The sequence below is a fragment of the Rhinatrema bivittatum genome, chromosome 12 (assembly GCF_901001135.1).
Source record: "Rhinatrema bivittatum chromosome 12, aRhiBiv1.1, whole genome shotgun sequence".
Lineage (NCBI taxonomy): Eukaryota > Metazoa > Chordata > Amphibia > Gymnophiona > Rhinatrematidae > Rhinatrema > Rhinatrema bivittatum.
Genome location: NC_042626.1, coordinates 16,580,779 through 16,594,875, shown reverse-complemented (window position 1 = coordinate 16,594,875; position 14,097 = coordinate 16,580,779). Strand labels below are relative to the sequence as shown.

The 14,097-nt window shown below is 46.9% G+C and overlaps 1 protein-coding gene across 6 annotated transcripts in view; it reads left to right on the top strand.

Moving 5' to 3' along the window:
• Positions 1 to 5,574: 5,574 nt before the first annotated feature.
• The window catches only part of KLHL12 (kelch like family member 12), a 30,173-nt gene continuing 21,650 nt past the window's right edge, over positions 5,575 to 14,097 (top strand). Inside the window, exons 1-9 of one of the 6 annotated variants that reach the window (XM_029572881.1) lie at positions 5,575 to 5,823; positions 8,008 to 8,267; positions 8,353 to 8,421; positions 8,698 to 8,740; positions 9,193 to 9,434; positions 9,806 to 9,959; positions 10,653 to 10,870; positions 12,296 to 12,445; positions 13,194 to 13,308. In XM_029572881.1, the coding sequence (XP_029428741.1) occupies positions 9,252 to 9,434; positions 9,806 to 9,959; positions 10,653 to 10,870; positions 12,296 to 12,445; positions 13,194 to 13,308 (820 nt within the window). In that variant the 5' untranslated portion in view covers positions 5,575 to 5,823; positions 8,008 to 8,267; positions 8,353 to 8,421; positions 8,698 to 8,740; positions 9,193 to 9,251. The other 5 variants (XM_029572879.1, XM_029572880.1, XM_029572878.1 and 2 more) reach the window with 5 other exon arrangements.

Genomic DNA, 14,097 nt, shown 5'->3' with positions numbered 1-14,097 from the left:
TGTTTCATAGCCTAAGGAGGATGTATAACAGTGAAGGTAATCTATAACATCTTAAATGTCCATTTTTTAGCCACTCTTTTTCCATATCATCCACTGTAAAAATATTGTCTGACTAATCCACAAATTGACCCTATATGTATTTTTAATCACCTTGTAGTCTCTTCCTCTGCCAGATAAAACATTACTAATTTGCTCAGGGCAGCTTACAGCATTTTTAAGAATTCAGGTACACCAAATCTCTTCCTCAAAGACCTTACAGTCTGTGTGGGTACCTGAGGCAACAGGAAATAACGGGACTTGCCCAAGTTTACAGACTGCCAGTAGGGAAAGTGGAATTCACCCTCTTAGTCCACTGCTGTAACCACTAGGCCATGCCCCTCGCCTTCCAGCCCTGATCTCTTGTGGATGTCCTTCTTGACAAAAAGCACATCTTCTAAAAGAAACAGGCAAAAGGAAATGCAAAAAAAAACCACCAATGTGTGCTGGGATACAAAAGAAAAGGAACTATTACCCTTCAGAAAAAATCAGCTTATGTTGGCTGTCATGTCTAACAAACTCCACTGTACATAACAGAAATTCAAATTGGCTTCTTATGGCAAATCTTAATAAGTCATTTGCAGAATGTAATGTTTAAAGAATGGTCTCAAAAAGGTGTTTTGTTTTTTTGAGGTTTTATTCTCTACTTTTGCTAATGGCCAGTATTCCCAGTGGCAGGGTGTTAACCCCCCCGATTTGCAGGTTCTGAATCTCACCCAAAAGGTCAAGAAATGGACTGCCTTTAGCTCATGGGTTAGCTCCTGCACGTGGAGCTTAGTCAAAATAAAAGAGGCCGTGTGCTTTCTAGTTTATTTGGTCAGAAAGAAACTGTCTCAAGAAGATGCCTTTTATCTATCTGCCTTGCTGAGGCAGTGTTTCAAACAATTTAGCTGATCTAAGTGATTTCTTGCAAAAATATCTACATTCTGTTACCATGTTTCTTGGGGGGGGGGTTGTAGATCATAGAATTTTCCACAAACATTTTCTATTTTTACATTAATGATTGTGTGTAAAAAAGTTTCTTCTGTAGAAACTAACTCAAAAATTATTAGTAAAGGCCAAATTTAGAAGATTAATTATGATCATCTCAACATGAAGCAAGAATTTTCTCTTCTAGCAAACAAAGGCTTAGAGCATTCGTATACCTAAGGGCCTGAAAGGAAACTGATGATTTCTTTAGTATCCAGTCAGACGAATCCAGATCAAGTGGGTTATGCACCTCTACCAGTAGATGGAGACGGAATAAACTGACGTCACAATATATATACTCCTGCAGTGACATCTGCCTGCCAGTATTCTCCTTCTCCAGCAGATGGTGGATGTGCATCTCCCTATGGGGATTGCTTCGATTTGAAAAAAGGAGAAATAAGGAAAATAAATTTGCCCCGCTCTCCTGCGGGTGATACCAGTTAAGATTTCTTGAAGTGATTTTCGTGGTCCCTCAGATGAATGCCTTGGACTGGTAGCTGGTTTTTCAGCCAGCTTGGACTTGGCTGTTAAGCAGGAAGCAGAGTGTGGCAGTGATGGCATATGCCTTCTTCCCCTGCAGCTGTACTCAGCCAGGTAAGGCTGAGCTCAGGTAAGTGTTGAAAAAACAATACAGAGACAAGAGGAGGGTTTTTTTTTGTGTAGGGCTTCCTCCTGTCCCCGGTCTCCGTGAACTGTTCCGACAGCCTGGCGGGTTGAGCAGCCTCTGGCTAGGCCCACTCTGAGGCTTTTTTGCTGCACACCACGTGGTGGGCCTCAACAGTGTTTCGCACACTTTCTTTAGGCTGCCCTCTACAGGATTGTCAGTTTGGTAATTGTGGCTAGCTATGTGACCAAGTTTTGCATCCAGTTTTTTGGACATTTAGGCAGGCCTAGTAGTCTGTGCATCTGAGTTAAGCGGCGCCTTAAGTGGCCGTCCACTTACCTGTGTGCAAAAGTTGAGTGTTGCAGTGCACTTAAGCTTTTTATGGCAAGAGACACCTAGGCGTGGAATGCCTAGAATTTATTTGGTCATCCTTAAAAAAGAAGAGAAAAGCAGCTAGACATGCCTCCGGCCACTGGTCAGCATGCTGCTGGTCCAATGGTCCCTTTATCTAAGAAACCTAAGCGCCTTTCTCTTTGCATTGCCTGTCCTATTCGGGCATCTCAACCAGGAATGCCTGCTGACTTGGCCAGTGCTGTTTGGAGGCTCGGGGAGATCTTCCTTTGATTTCACTAAGCCCGATTCTTCCCAGCTGGATGTAGGTCTGGGTAAATACGTTTCAGGGGCGCCTGATTTGGAGCTCCTCTAACGGGTTCTTCAGCAGTGGAAGGTAGCTTAGTGACAACGCCTCGACTACCTCCTGGTCTGGATACTTCTACATTTTGATGGATAGACTTTTTCCAGAGATTGCAATCCTTTCTTCAGGCGCGGTCCTCAGCCCCATCCCATGCTCCCAGGGTAAAGTTGCAGGTGCAAGCTTTGCCAGGACCTACTGTTAAGCACTGGAGTACTCCTAGGGCGCCAGCGGGACTGCCCGATGGCGATCCGGTTGGCATGGATGAGGACACCGATCCTGACTCTCTTTTGGATGGTGAAATTCCTCCAGGATTAGAGCTATATAGTATTATGCTATGGTTCTTTCATAGAGATGAACTGCTGGCCCTTATTTCCCAGACCTTGAAAATGCTGGGAGTACCTGGAGCAGATTCCATGTCTGAGCCAAAGAAAAATCCCATTTTGGTTTCTCTGTGTAAATCCTTTTGTTTTTTCCCTGTGATGGCGGCCATTCAAGAATTGATTATTTTGCATGGGGTGACTCGGAGGCTAATTTCAAAGGAGGTTGGATTTTGGAAGGCCTGTACCCTCTGGATCCAGTGGTGAGAGAGCATTTACGTTTTCTGAAGGTGGATGCACTTGTATGTGCAGTCCCCAAACGGACGACTATCCCTGTAGAGGGAGGAGCGGCCTTGAAGGATGTACGATACCGTAGAAGGATTGAAACTATCCTTAAGCAGGCATTTGAAGCAGTGGCAATGACTTTGCAAATAGTTTCTTGTTCTCTGGTGGCTTGCTGCTCTTTACTTCTCTCTCAAGAGATTGATGACTCTGGGTTGCATTCTAGGGCAGTTATGGAACCAGTGGCAGCCGCCTTTGCAGATGCAGGCTGCAATTTGGTCCACATCTCAGCCAGAGGGGTGGCTTCAGTAATAGTGCCCAGGTGTCTGTTATGGCTGAGGAATTGGTCAGCCGATGCGACCTCAAAGACTAACCTCACGAAATTGCCCTTTAAAGGCTCGCTCTTGTTTGGGAGCGAGTTTGAGAAACTGGCCCGTAAGTGGTGTGAATCGCCGCCTCACCGCCCGAAACACAATTCGAACAGATGCCATCGCGTGACACCCGCGTGCACGCCGAGCTGCAAGCGCGGCAAGAAGATCCTCTCGGCATCCGCCGCCCCGCCGACGCGCCAAAAGCAGAGTAGAACTAAGAATAATTAAATGCCCCGACCGGCGAAAAGGACGACAACAAAGTACGCAGAGTCGGCGAGGCTAAGATCAAAAACACATAATACTTTGGTTTTTTTGGGGGGGGGGGGGGTTTCTCTACTTGCCGCCGCTGTCCCTGGTCCTGATCCTCCTGCTCCAGCGGGGGCGAGTGAACCGGGCTCCCCGGTGTCACCCCCGATGCTGCTACCAGAAGAAGGCTGGGTCCTCGACCCTTAGCAGCGGCCTCAACCAGGGGGGTATGGTCCCCTCAGAACCTTCCAACCCCCCTGGGAGACTCCCAGGACGAGGGAGTCTCTTACTTTACTTTATTTTCCTTCTTGTCTTCTTTCTTTCTTTATTTATTTTGAAACTTCTCACCACAACAAAAATTCCTGACTGCTACCCAGGGATCCCAGATGCTGTGGCTGAACCTGCCCCATCTGCTGGAGACAGAGTAAGACTTGAGGGGCTGTGAGTGGCGCCTTACTATATGTAGGGGAGCCTGACAGGTCTTGCTCTGTCTCCATCTGCTGGTGCGGAGTCACAACCCAGGTGTCTGGACTGATCCAGGTACGTACAGGGAATGGGTGCTATCAAATGAGGTGTTTCAGCTGATTCTGGATCGCTGGGGGTCTTCCATTTCTAGACCTGCTGGCAACATCTTGCAATGTGAAAGTTCTGTGATTCTTCAGTCACAGGAGAGATCCAAAGTCATTGACGATCGATGCCTTGGTGCAGGAGTGGCCGGAAGAGAAGTTGCTGTATGCCTTTCCTCCATGGCCCATATTGGGCGGATTAGTCTGAAGGATCAAGTGCCGTAGAAGGTTGGTGCTCTTGGTTGCTCCAGATTGGCCCAGGGGGACTGCGGATCTGCGGTGCCTCCTGGCATAATTGCCCCTTCGGCTTCTAGCACACAGGGATCTGTTGCGGCAGGGTCTTATTCTTCATGAAGCTCCAATCAAGAACAATATATTGCTCAGTCACGGTAGAAAAATGTTTTTCAATTTTTTCACATAGATCTTGTGTAAATGAAGGTATATTCTGAATTAAAACTTTAATTTCAAAACCTACACTCAACAATGGATCTGATGATTTTACATTAAGTCTTATTTGTTCATCTAGTTTAGTTTAAAAATATTTTTAGGAAGCGCAGAAGGTTTCATATAGAGTGTAGGTGTCCCCGCACCAGACTGTACCAGTGCCACTTTGAAGAGAATGACTGGAGAAGGCTCCTCCTTGGCCTGAGGATTTGGCATCATAGGCAACTGCTGATGTTGCCTAGGCCTAGACCTGGGCCTGAGTCCAACTACCTTTAGGAAGAAAGTTATAAAGCACAGCTTTTTAGCCAAGCATGCCCAACAACCTAGTTACCACAGAAGTATTCCTGTACCTCTAGAAACAACAAACCAACTTATGCATCTGTCATTAAATATAGAGAGCCTCAACCAGTGTTGTTGATATAATACTGTTGTAATCTACTTTGAGGACATTCATGGTAAAAAGTGGAATATTAAACGTAAATGAATAATAAAATAAATACCCTAACTCTAAAAACGGTGAGTGACATATGATCCATTCTAGGCCTTTTGCAGAGTCTGTACCGTACAGGCGCGGAAGGGAAGAACGCTTTCTGATGAGCGGCGGTATATAAAAACCAATTAAATAAATAAATAAATGACCCCACTGGGACAGGATGCTCTAACGACCATTGCCAACTCAAGAGGATCTAACCTCCGGCTAATAAAATGTCTCAGCCCGTCAAGAGCCAGAGCTGTCGCCCCCCCGGAGCAGGAAAATTTAACACTGCTGTGACTTGTAATGAACTTCCCCATGCCAACAGCCGGAATCACGCAAGGTGGAATGGAGAGCCGCGGGTGCAAAGTCAACCCATCTCCATGGCGATAGCCCGAGACCTTCCGGGATAGAGGCGGAGCTTTGTGCGCTGTTCTGTCCTTGCTGTTGGCGATTGGTTGGGAGCTGGAAGCGTCACGCGGTGGGCATCGCCCCCGCCGTCGTCAGCTTGCTCGCCCTCCGTCTCGAGCTAGGGAATGCGTCATGTACGGCACTCAGGAAGGGGAGCTGGGCTCTATGATTACGTCATTGGGCTGCGCGGGCGCGGTGACTGGTGAGGTTGTGGTGGGGGAGAGATGGCGGTGGAGCGCTTCGTACTGTGCCTGGCCCTGGTGTGAGAACGGTGGCGGCACCACTGTTCGCTATTCAGAGTTTATGGCTTGACTTCTGCGGGAGAGGTTTAGACTTGGTACCTGAAAACCCTTCTGATGCGTCCGAGGCTCGGTCGGGCGGCCCAAGGAATTCCTGCGCTGCCCCGGGACGGTATGTTGTATGGAACCGGTTCCGCAATTTACGTAAAAAGACAGGTTCACGAACCCCAATGTTTTTAAATAATTGCTGAATCGATTCCGGGAGAGGAGGGGGAGAACTATAGCATAATGTTAAGTTATCCAGTCATAAAAGTTTGGGCTACACCCCCTTTAAATAATGCAGGCATGTGACGTCATAGAATGTTTACGTTTTCTGTGATGTATAGTGTGACGTCATAGTACTCCAAGAGCCTCGAAGCTGAAAATGTGGCCAGGTATGTCACAAATGAATGCATTAATCTGAATAAGAGAGGCAACAAAATGCAGAGCTTCAGGGTAGTTGTAAACGGGTGAAGGAAAGAATCCAAGCTTTCATGAAGATACTTCTTGCTGGTTCGAATTATTTTCCTTTAGTTGTTCCGTAGCCTTGCCAGTCTTCATATTCTTGATGGCTTTTTCCATTTCTGCTGTTATGACCAGGTCACTAATTTTTTTTTTCTTGCTATTTGTGGTTGCAGTTTCCTTTGCAGTTTATTTTGTGTTCTGCCATTATGCAGGGTCTGTCTTCAAGCACTAGACAGGCCAAAAAGTGTTCATGATCTGCCTTGTGCCAAGGGCGCAAGTCTTCAGTCCGGTAGATTATCCCCATTTCTCCATGTTGGCACTTGTCTGGGTTGCCATAGGTAGAACTTTATAGGCTAATAAGTAATCTTGGCGATAATACAATGTGTGCTGGTTTGTAACACCCAGATTATTATTATTTTTAGCTCTCTGTGTAGTAAGCCATTGCTATGTTAATACATCGCGAGTTAAAAAAAAATGCACGTAACCTTTAAAATATTTTAACTCAGGAAGAGAGGCTACCGCCACTTAGCCAGATAAATTCTGATTTATCTGTCTATCTGACAGTGAGAAGCAGCTGCCAGATAGCTGCATAAGTCAGTACTTGTACAGCTAACTGTTGCAGGTCACGTTACTTAGCCGGATAAGTACTTTATCTGGCTAAGTAGTGGCAAACTGCCATATAGACAGATAAATACTGACTTATGCAGCTATCTGGCGGCTGCTTCCTGCTGCCAGATAAGACGGCTACATCGGTGGCTGCCGGCACTTACCAGGAGAGTTTCTGACTAATTTTAAACTTTTTATTTTAAACTTTTAAACTATTTTTTTTTCATAGTGCAGGAAACTTAACTCCAGCTTTGACCAGGAGATAAGAAAAGCGTTCTGGCCAGATGCAGTCTTTCTGCATTGGGGAGTACTGCTTAATGCCCTCACTGGCATGGGATTTCTGTGTGAAGGCGCTAAACATGACTTTCGATTGGAAACACACATTTTCTGTGTGCAAAACTTCTTGCTGCGTCAGCAGTAAGATTGTGCACAGAAAATGCACATTGAAGTGCAGGCAGAAAGGTGCATTCAACTGAATGCCCCTTTCTGCATCGGTCTGTCAGATTGTAAACCCCTATGGAGAAAAGGAATTACCCACAGTACCTCAATGTTTCCTGCTTTGAAGTACTGAAAAGCAGAATATAAATAAGGAGGTGATTTACAGCCTTGCAGGTGGCCAATTCTTTCTCCACCCTTCTGGAACTTGCTCAGTTGCCCTGATGCCAGAAGCAAGCCAGCTGAGCCCGATTCATGAGCCCCGGCTCCTTAGCCAGTGGCTGCCAGAAATTAAAGTACAAACCTGGCCAGCTTTTTGTCAGCCGCACTGGCTGCCAGAAATTAAAGTACAAACCTGGCCAGCTTTTTGTCAGCCGCACTGGCTTCCTGAAGGAGACAGTCACGGAAGCTCTCTCACTACTGTCTCATATTAGATACTTTCTTCCAAGGATTAAAGAATAAAATCCTCCGCTGCAAGAGATCTTCTTGACTTGGAAGGGATGTAGCTTCCTTTCGTGGCTTTGCAGGGTAGCATCTCTTTCAGTCTTGTTGTAGTCAGTCGCCTTCTTTAAAGGAAAGAGCCTCTCTGCACCCAGTAAGCTCCCTTTTTCAAGGGGAGTGTTTCACTTCTGTTGGAATCGGATTTTTATTACTTTACAAGGGTGAGGGAATCGGGCATTGTTGGCCGGGACAGGGATGACCACTTCATCCGTTCTAGGCTACTTTTGAGATCCACTTTCTTCCTGGATAGTTCTTTGATCTACTAACGTATCCTGTTAAAGCATAGTGGTTTCAAATGCATCAATTTCAGGAGGAATCAAGGAGAAGAGTAGCTTGGCCCATTTCAGCAAGAATTTACAGGTCTCGGAGGACCAGTGACCCCACTGGACAATGGTGCAAGAGTCAGAATCTCTTTCCAGAAGACAACAGCAAGGCAACACCCTTATCTCCATTGCATCCCTGCTCTAAGCACCTCAATGGAGGTGGGCAAGCTGGGAGAGATTATGCCTTGGATGCAGGAGTCCTGAGAAATATCGTGGCTTCCTCCCACCTGATCTGGGTGAAGCTTTGGTAAGGCCCATTTGTCAGGACTACTCTGGCTTGCATGATAATGAAAGTGAAATTTAAACTTACCTGTTAATTTTCTTTTCTTTAGTCCAGAACCCACCCAAGAAAGTTGCAGCGATCAAGGGTTGGCAGTCTAAGTTCAGAAATCTAACAGCAAGTATGTTATTGTTTACTCTGAAGGCAGTTGGCCTGATTGTGAGCTTGGTGTAGGGATTCTTAGTCCCGGGTTAATTACCATGGATTAAAGGTTTTTAGCTGTATCGTGTTTTTCTTGTGATGGTGATTTGGAAACTACAATAAATAAATGCCTTTGGTTGTCTTAGTTTTGACATAGGATACTGAAAAGCTGAAGGTAGCACCAGATCTTTCTAGGGGGGAGTGAAATCAGCTTTGAGCTTTTTTTTTTTTTAATTCTGTCTCCATCTGCTGGCAGGAGGGCATAATGCACTGGTGTGGCAGGACTAAAGGAAATTCAGGTAAGTTTAAATTTCACCTTCTGCACACTGAAACCTTTTCAGAGTTCACCCCTGTTGAGTACATCATTTGTTTGAGCTCTGCCAGTAGCGGAGAGAGACCTGCTCGTTCAGTATTCATGCTTTTGGGAACTGAAGCTACTTTCCTGGTTGCTGGCATGGAGTTATGCTGTTTCTCAAATGTCCTCCCCACAGATCTAAGTGCCAGGATATCCACCAGGAGTGTTCGAGATACCTTTTGCATATACTTGACAGTGGTTCCCAAATCCAGTCCTTGAATGGCCCCAATAAATCTGATTCTCAGGGTAACCAAAATGTGAAGATGATTCTGTCCTGGGATCAAATGTATGTTCCTGTGTCAGATGAATATTCATTGTTGACCATATCTGAAAACCCTGACTTTGAACAGGATGTTTGAACTTCATTCTGTGGCGCTTTCCTCTTTTGGGATGCAGGCCGACTTTCTGCATGAGCTCCCTTACTCCTGCCTTCCTGTGTCTACAATCAAGACACGATGGCCCCGAAAGACATAATGACCAACTCTCATGCCAAGTCCATCCTGAATGCCATGAATTCACTGCGCAAGAGCCACACGCTCTGTGATGTCACCCTACGCGTGGACCTGAAGGACTTCCCTGCCCATCGCATCGTTCTGGCCGCCTGCAGCGACTACTTCTGTGCAATGTTCACCAGTGAGGTAGGTAGGGATACGGGTGGCATTGCAAAAGCTTACAGAGCAAGCTTGCCTTAATGCAGCTGGCTGTGTCTTTGGTGGGGGCCTTTTGAAATGGGTGGAGAAAACTGTGAGATAAGAGAGGAAGATAAAGGCAGTAATCAGGGGGGAAAGGATAGGGCAGAGCTGTAGGGACGAGAGAGCCCCCATGTAATAAATGAGGATAAGGATAATAGCGATAACCTCCTGAATGATACCTGTCCCTGTCCAGCCCCCCCCCCCCCCCCTCCCCGTAGTCTGTCGCTTTGCTCCCTATGCCAAGTATGTCTGCACATGTGATGCAGTTTTGGCATCCCCAGAAGTAAACCTTCATACGACTGGTGTGCTTTTTCCAGCTTTCCGAGAAGGGGAAGTCTTATGTTGATATCCAAGGCCTGACCTCCTCCACCATGGAGATCCTCCTGGACTTTGTATATACAGAAACTGTTCATGTGACTGTGGAAAATGTGCAGGAACTGCTACCTGCAGCTTGCCTGCTGCAGCTGAAAGGTAAGCGCAGGGATGCTTTACAGCTGGAAGTCGCTTCCTATATTCAGAACTTCTGCTTGAGAGTGTATCTCACAAACTATTGGGCCAGATCTAATGAAGTGAAAAACAAACAAATCCGCTATATATAGGCATAAACATTCACCCCTGAGTTAGGACGGCAGCTGTGGGGGATTTTCATTCATTTTAGATTTATATTTGTATAAGTGTGTGTTAATAAATGTGTTGCCTGATAATCCCCAAAATATGCCCATACCAGCTTACATAAAAAGAAAAACAACATACAAAACTAAATAACACATAACAAAATGGAAGTAAAACAAAATTCCAGTTAAATCCAGCAGGCAAGTAGATAAGATGAAACAAAATCAGATTCAACTCTCCTGGATAATATCACGCAACTCAGGGGACCTGGTTAAACTAGGCCTTCACCTTCTGGAAATACAGTATGTCAGTTTCCTGGGAGTTCCCCTTCCCTCTGGGTTAGAATGGGGACCATGTAGGGTGGCTCCTGGGAAATCCCTCTCACCCCAGGGGCTAGAATGAGGCTGTATGGGGTAGTGTCTGGGAGTTTCTCGCAGGCCTGAATTGGAAGGGGGCCATGCAAGGTGGTTACTGGGAGGTTCTGTGCCTGGCATTGTCCTCGACTAATTCCTTCTCATGATAGTTTTTCCTTTCCGATGGTTTTTCTCTTAGGTGTGAAACAAGCATGTTGCGAGTTCTTGGAGAGTCAGCTGGACCCAACCAACTGTCTGGGCATTCGTGATTTTGCAGAGACACACAACTGTGTGGACCTGATGCAGGCAGCAGAGGTCTTCAGTCAGAAACACTTTCCAGAGGTCGTACAACATGAAGAATTCATTCTCCTGCAGCAGACAGAGGTGGAGAAGCTCATCAAGTGTGACGAGATCCAGGTGATGAGACCTAAGAAAAGGAAGGTGACAGGTCAGGAGAGGAGTGAGGAAGGAGGAGCAGGCAGGCAGCAGACAGCCTCACTGTCTTGCCTTTTGATCCACTTGTTCTGGTATTCTCAGTTTCTCTAAGATGGTGTCCCAAATGGGTTAATTTTAGATGTGAAGGGTAGTGCTCCTTGCCTTGCTTCCTCTCTTTGAGTTTGGATGTACCACAAATAGTCATGGAAGGATGGAGATGTGAAAAGTTAGCAGGAGAAGGCTGGAAGGGAATAGTAAGAATTAAAGGGGAGGACAGCTTTGGTGACCAGGAGGATCAGAAGAAGGTATGCACCCTGTAAAAGGGATGGAAAGAGAGGCTGAGCAGATCGGGCTGCTTCAGCTTGGAAAAGTCAAAGGAACATGATGGTGCTTATAAAATCATGAATGATAGGGAACAGCTATTTGCTCTTTCAAATCGTGCTCTGAACACTGCACGAAGCAACTGGTAGCAGATATAAAGCACATTTAAGAGAGTACGTTTTCAGTCGGCATAAAAGTAAACTGTAAAATTTCTTGCTGGAGAATGCGGTCATGGTTAATAGGTATAGCAGGTTTTAAAAAGGTTTGCATAAGTTCCTGGAGAACATGTGGACATTAGGGATGTGCATTTGTCACATCCGTTTTGGCACTTACCTCGCTGACATTCTAGTACACGAGAGAAACAGAGTGGGGTAGATTTTATAAAGTTGCGCACACGCATGGCGCCCGATTTTATAACACGCGCGTGCAGATTAGATGCTGAGCTTGATGAACCATTGGTCTGATCTAGGATAGCACCTCTTCCGTTCTTCTGTAGGGACACTCAACAGGAATGTGAGAAAATGCTGTTCACTGAGAGGGTGGTAAAAGCCAAAACGGTGTCAAACTTGAAGCATGTGTGGAATTAGATGCAAAGGGACTTTAGTGGTCCAACTGAGTGGAGAGATACTTGCTGCCAACATTGGATTATGTGTGATGATCCATGAACCCCCAGATTTACCACGAGAGCTCTCTTTAATGCTTACATTGTGCTTCCTTCTGGAGCCCAGAGGGTGTCAGGTAGAGGTGGACTTGGAAGATTTTCAGTCAGATCGGCATGCATCCAAGACAGTTGAGTCTCTTTTCTGTCACAGTTTCCTCATCTCTGATTTCATCTCTTGGTGTCTATGTATGCACTGCAGAAAAGACCTTCTGTGCTGATGCTTCGCAGTTTTCTGTCACTGAGCAGTTTGTGTGCCAGTCCTGGAATATCTGATGTTACCACAGGTTCTCCTTTCTCCGCCCTTCTCATGTTTGTTCATGTCTCCTCACCTTCATATTCTCAGATACTTTTCTGTCCCATGAATGCTCATGCATTTGTGTTCTTATGTTGGCTTCTCTGGGTTCACGGTGTGTCGTGTCTCCCAGGTGGACTCGGAAGAGCCTGTGTTTGAAGCCGTGGTCAGCTGGGTGAAGCAGTTGAAGGAGGAGCGCGAGGAGTCACTGCCGCAGCTTCTGCAGTATGTGCGCATGCCGCTGCTCACGCCGCGATATATCACCGATGTGATAGACACCGAGGTATGCTGGCACTTTTCTCAAGTCCAGTCCTCTGCAGCCCTCTGATTCCTTCGTCTTTGTCCTAAATATTGTGCTGATAGGATGTGTGTGTGTGTGTGTGTGTGTGTGTGTGTGTGTAATCATTATCAGCCCAGACCGAATTACAATCAACATATTCAAACAAAAGAGGGATCTGTATCGCATACAATTACAGTTAAAAATGCTAACAATCACCACTTTGCAGCTCTCTCAATTTCTCCCACCTCACCCTATTCCGATTCCAACCTCGTCATCCCTCCTAACGTTTCTTGTCGGTAACACCTGTCCTGACGAGCCCTCTGGGATCCACATTTCATGCCCCAAAGCTAATCCCTCCCCAGTACAAAAGTGCCATGGGGGGTCCCACACCCACTGCCACCAAGCCGAGCCCCCTCCAGTACCCTTGGCCTTAGGGGTCCCCCACTCATTGCCACAGCGCTAAGCCTTGTGCAGTGTCCCACACCCACTGCCAGCTGAATTCTCCTCGGCAGCTTCAGTTTTCCATCAGAGCATGTCTTTAATTAAACTTCAGGCGCAGTTGCATAACAGGAGCTGTAGATACCCCTCCTACTCTGGTTCAGCTGCTCATTCCCTTCCCCTTGCTTCTTCTGCTCAGCCCTTCTTCCGGTACATGGAGGCCGATCTATTTTCACTGTGCTTAAATGATTCGCAGAGAAACTAAACTTACATGTTTTTGGTTCTTTTTTTTTTATCCTCCCCCCTCCCCAAGCCTTTGATTCGATGCAGCTTGCAGTGCAGGGACTTGGTGGATGAGGCAAAGAAGTTCCACCTGCGGCCTGAGCTCCGGAGTCAGATGCAGGGTCCGCGCACCCGGGCTCGTTTGGGTAAGAGTTTGAAGCCTGCTCAGGCTAGTGACTGGTAGTGCACACAGTGCTATTAATCCATTCCTGCCGTGGCTGCTGTTTCTTTGAAAGTAAATAAAAAAAGTGTTATATTTTTCTTATAGCAGCAACGACTCGGGCTGTTTCTGGTTTGATCATTGGGGTAGGTCCAGGCTGGGGAAGGGAGCAGTGTAGCGCCTCTCTTTGTGGCTTTGGGCTGTTCGGGGAGCTGGAGGCTGTGTTGGGCAGTGTTCCCCCCTCCTCTCCCGCGCGCGCGCCAGGATCCACGCGGCTTCTGTTCCTCTGCAGCAGGTCCGGCCGCATGGCGACAAGATTTCGCCGACAGTGGTTTCCCAGCGCAGGAAAGCTTGTCGGGCCGGTGGCCTAGCTTGAGGACAGCTGAATGCAGCGGCGCTATCTCTTGATTTGTTTTCTGGAGGGGAGGGGCCCTCTGGTGGGGGGGGGGGGGACGACAAGGCTGGTAGGAGAGCCACAGGTTCCCAGGTCCCTGTCAGGATCAATACTGGGAGCCTAAACAGTAGGAGAAGGGCTACAGCTCAGAAGGTGACAGACTCCTGGAAGCCCAGGGACTCCCCTCCCCCATTGTCTCTGATGATACTGTCGGGGGGGGGGGGGTTGCAGAGATGTGAGCTCTGGGCCAGGCAGGGGAGAGGATAAAGGGGAGTTTTCCTCAGAATTTTTCCTGCTTATGCATGAGGCCTTTTTAACCAGGAAAAGCACTGGCTATAAAAGGGCATTTCTGCCAGCTGTCTCGTCCTGCTGCAAAGAGAC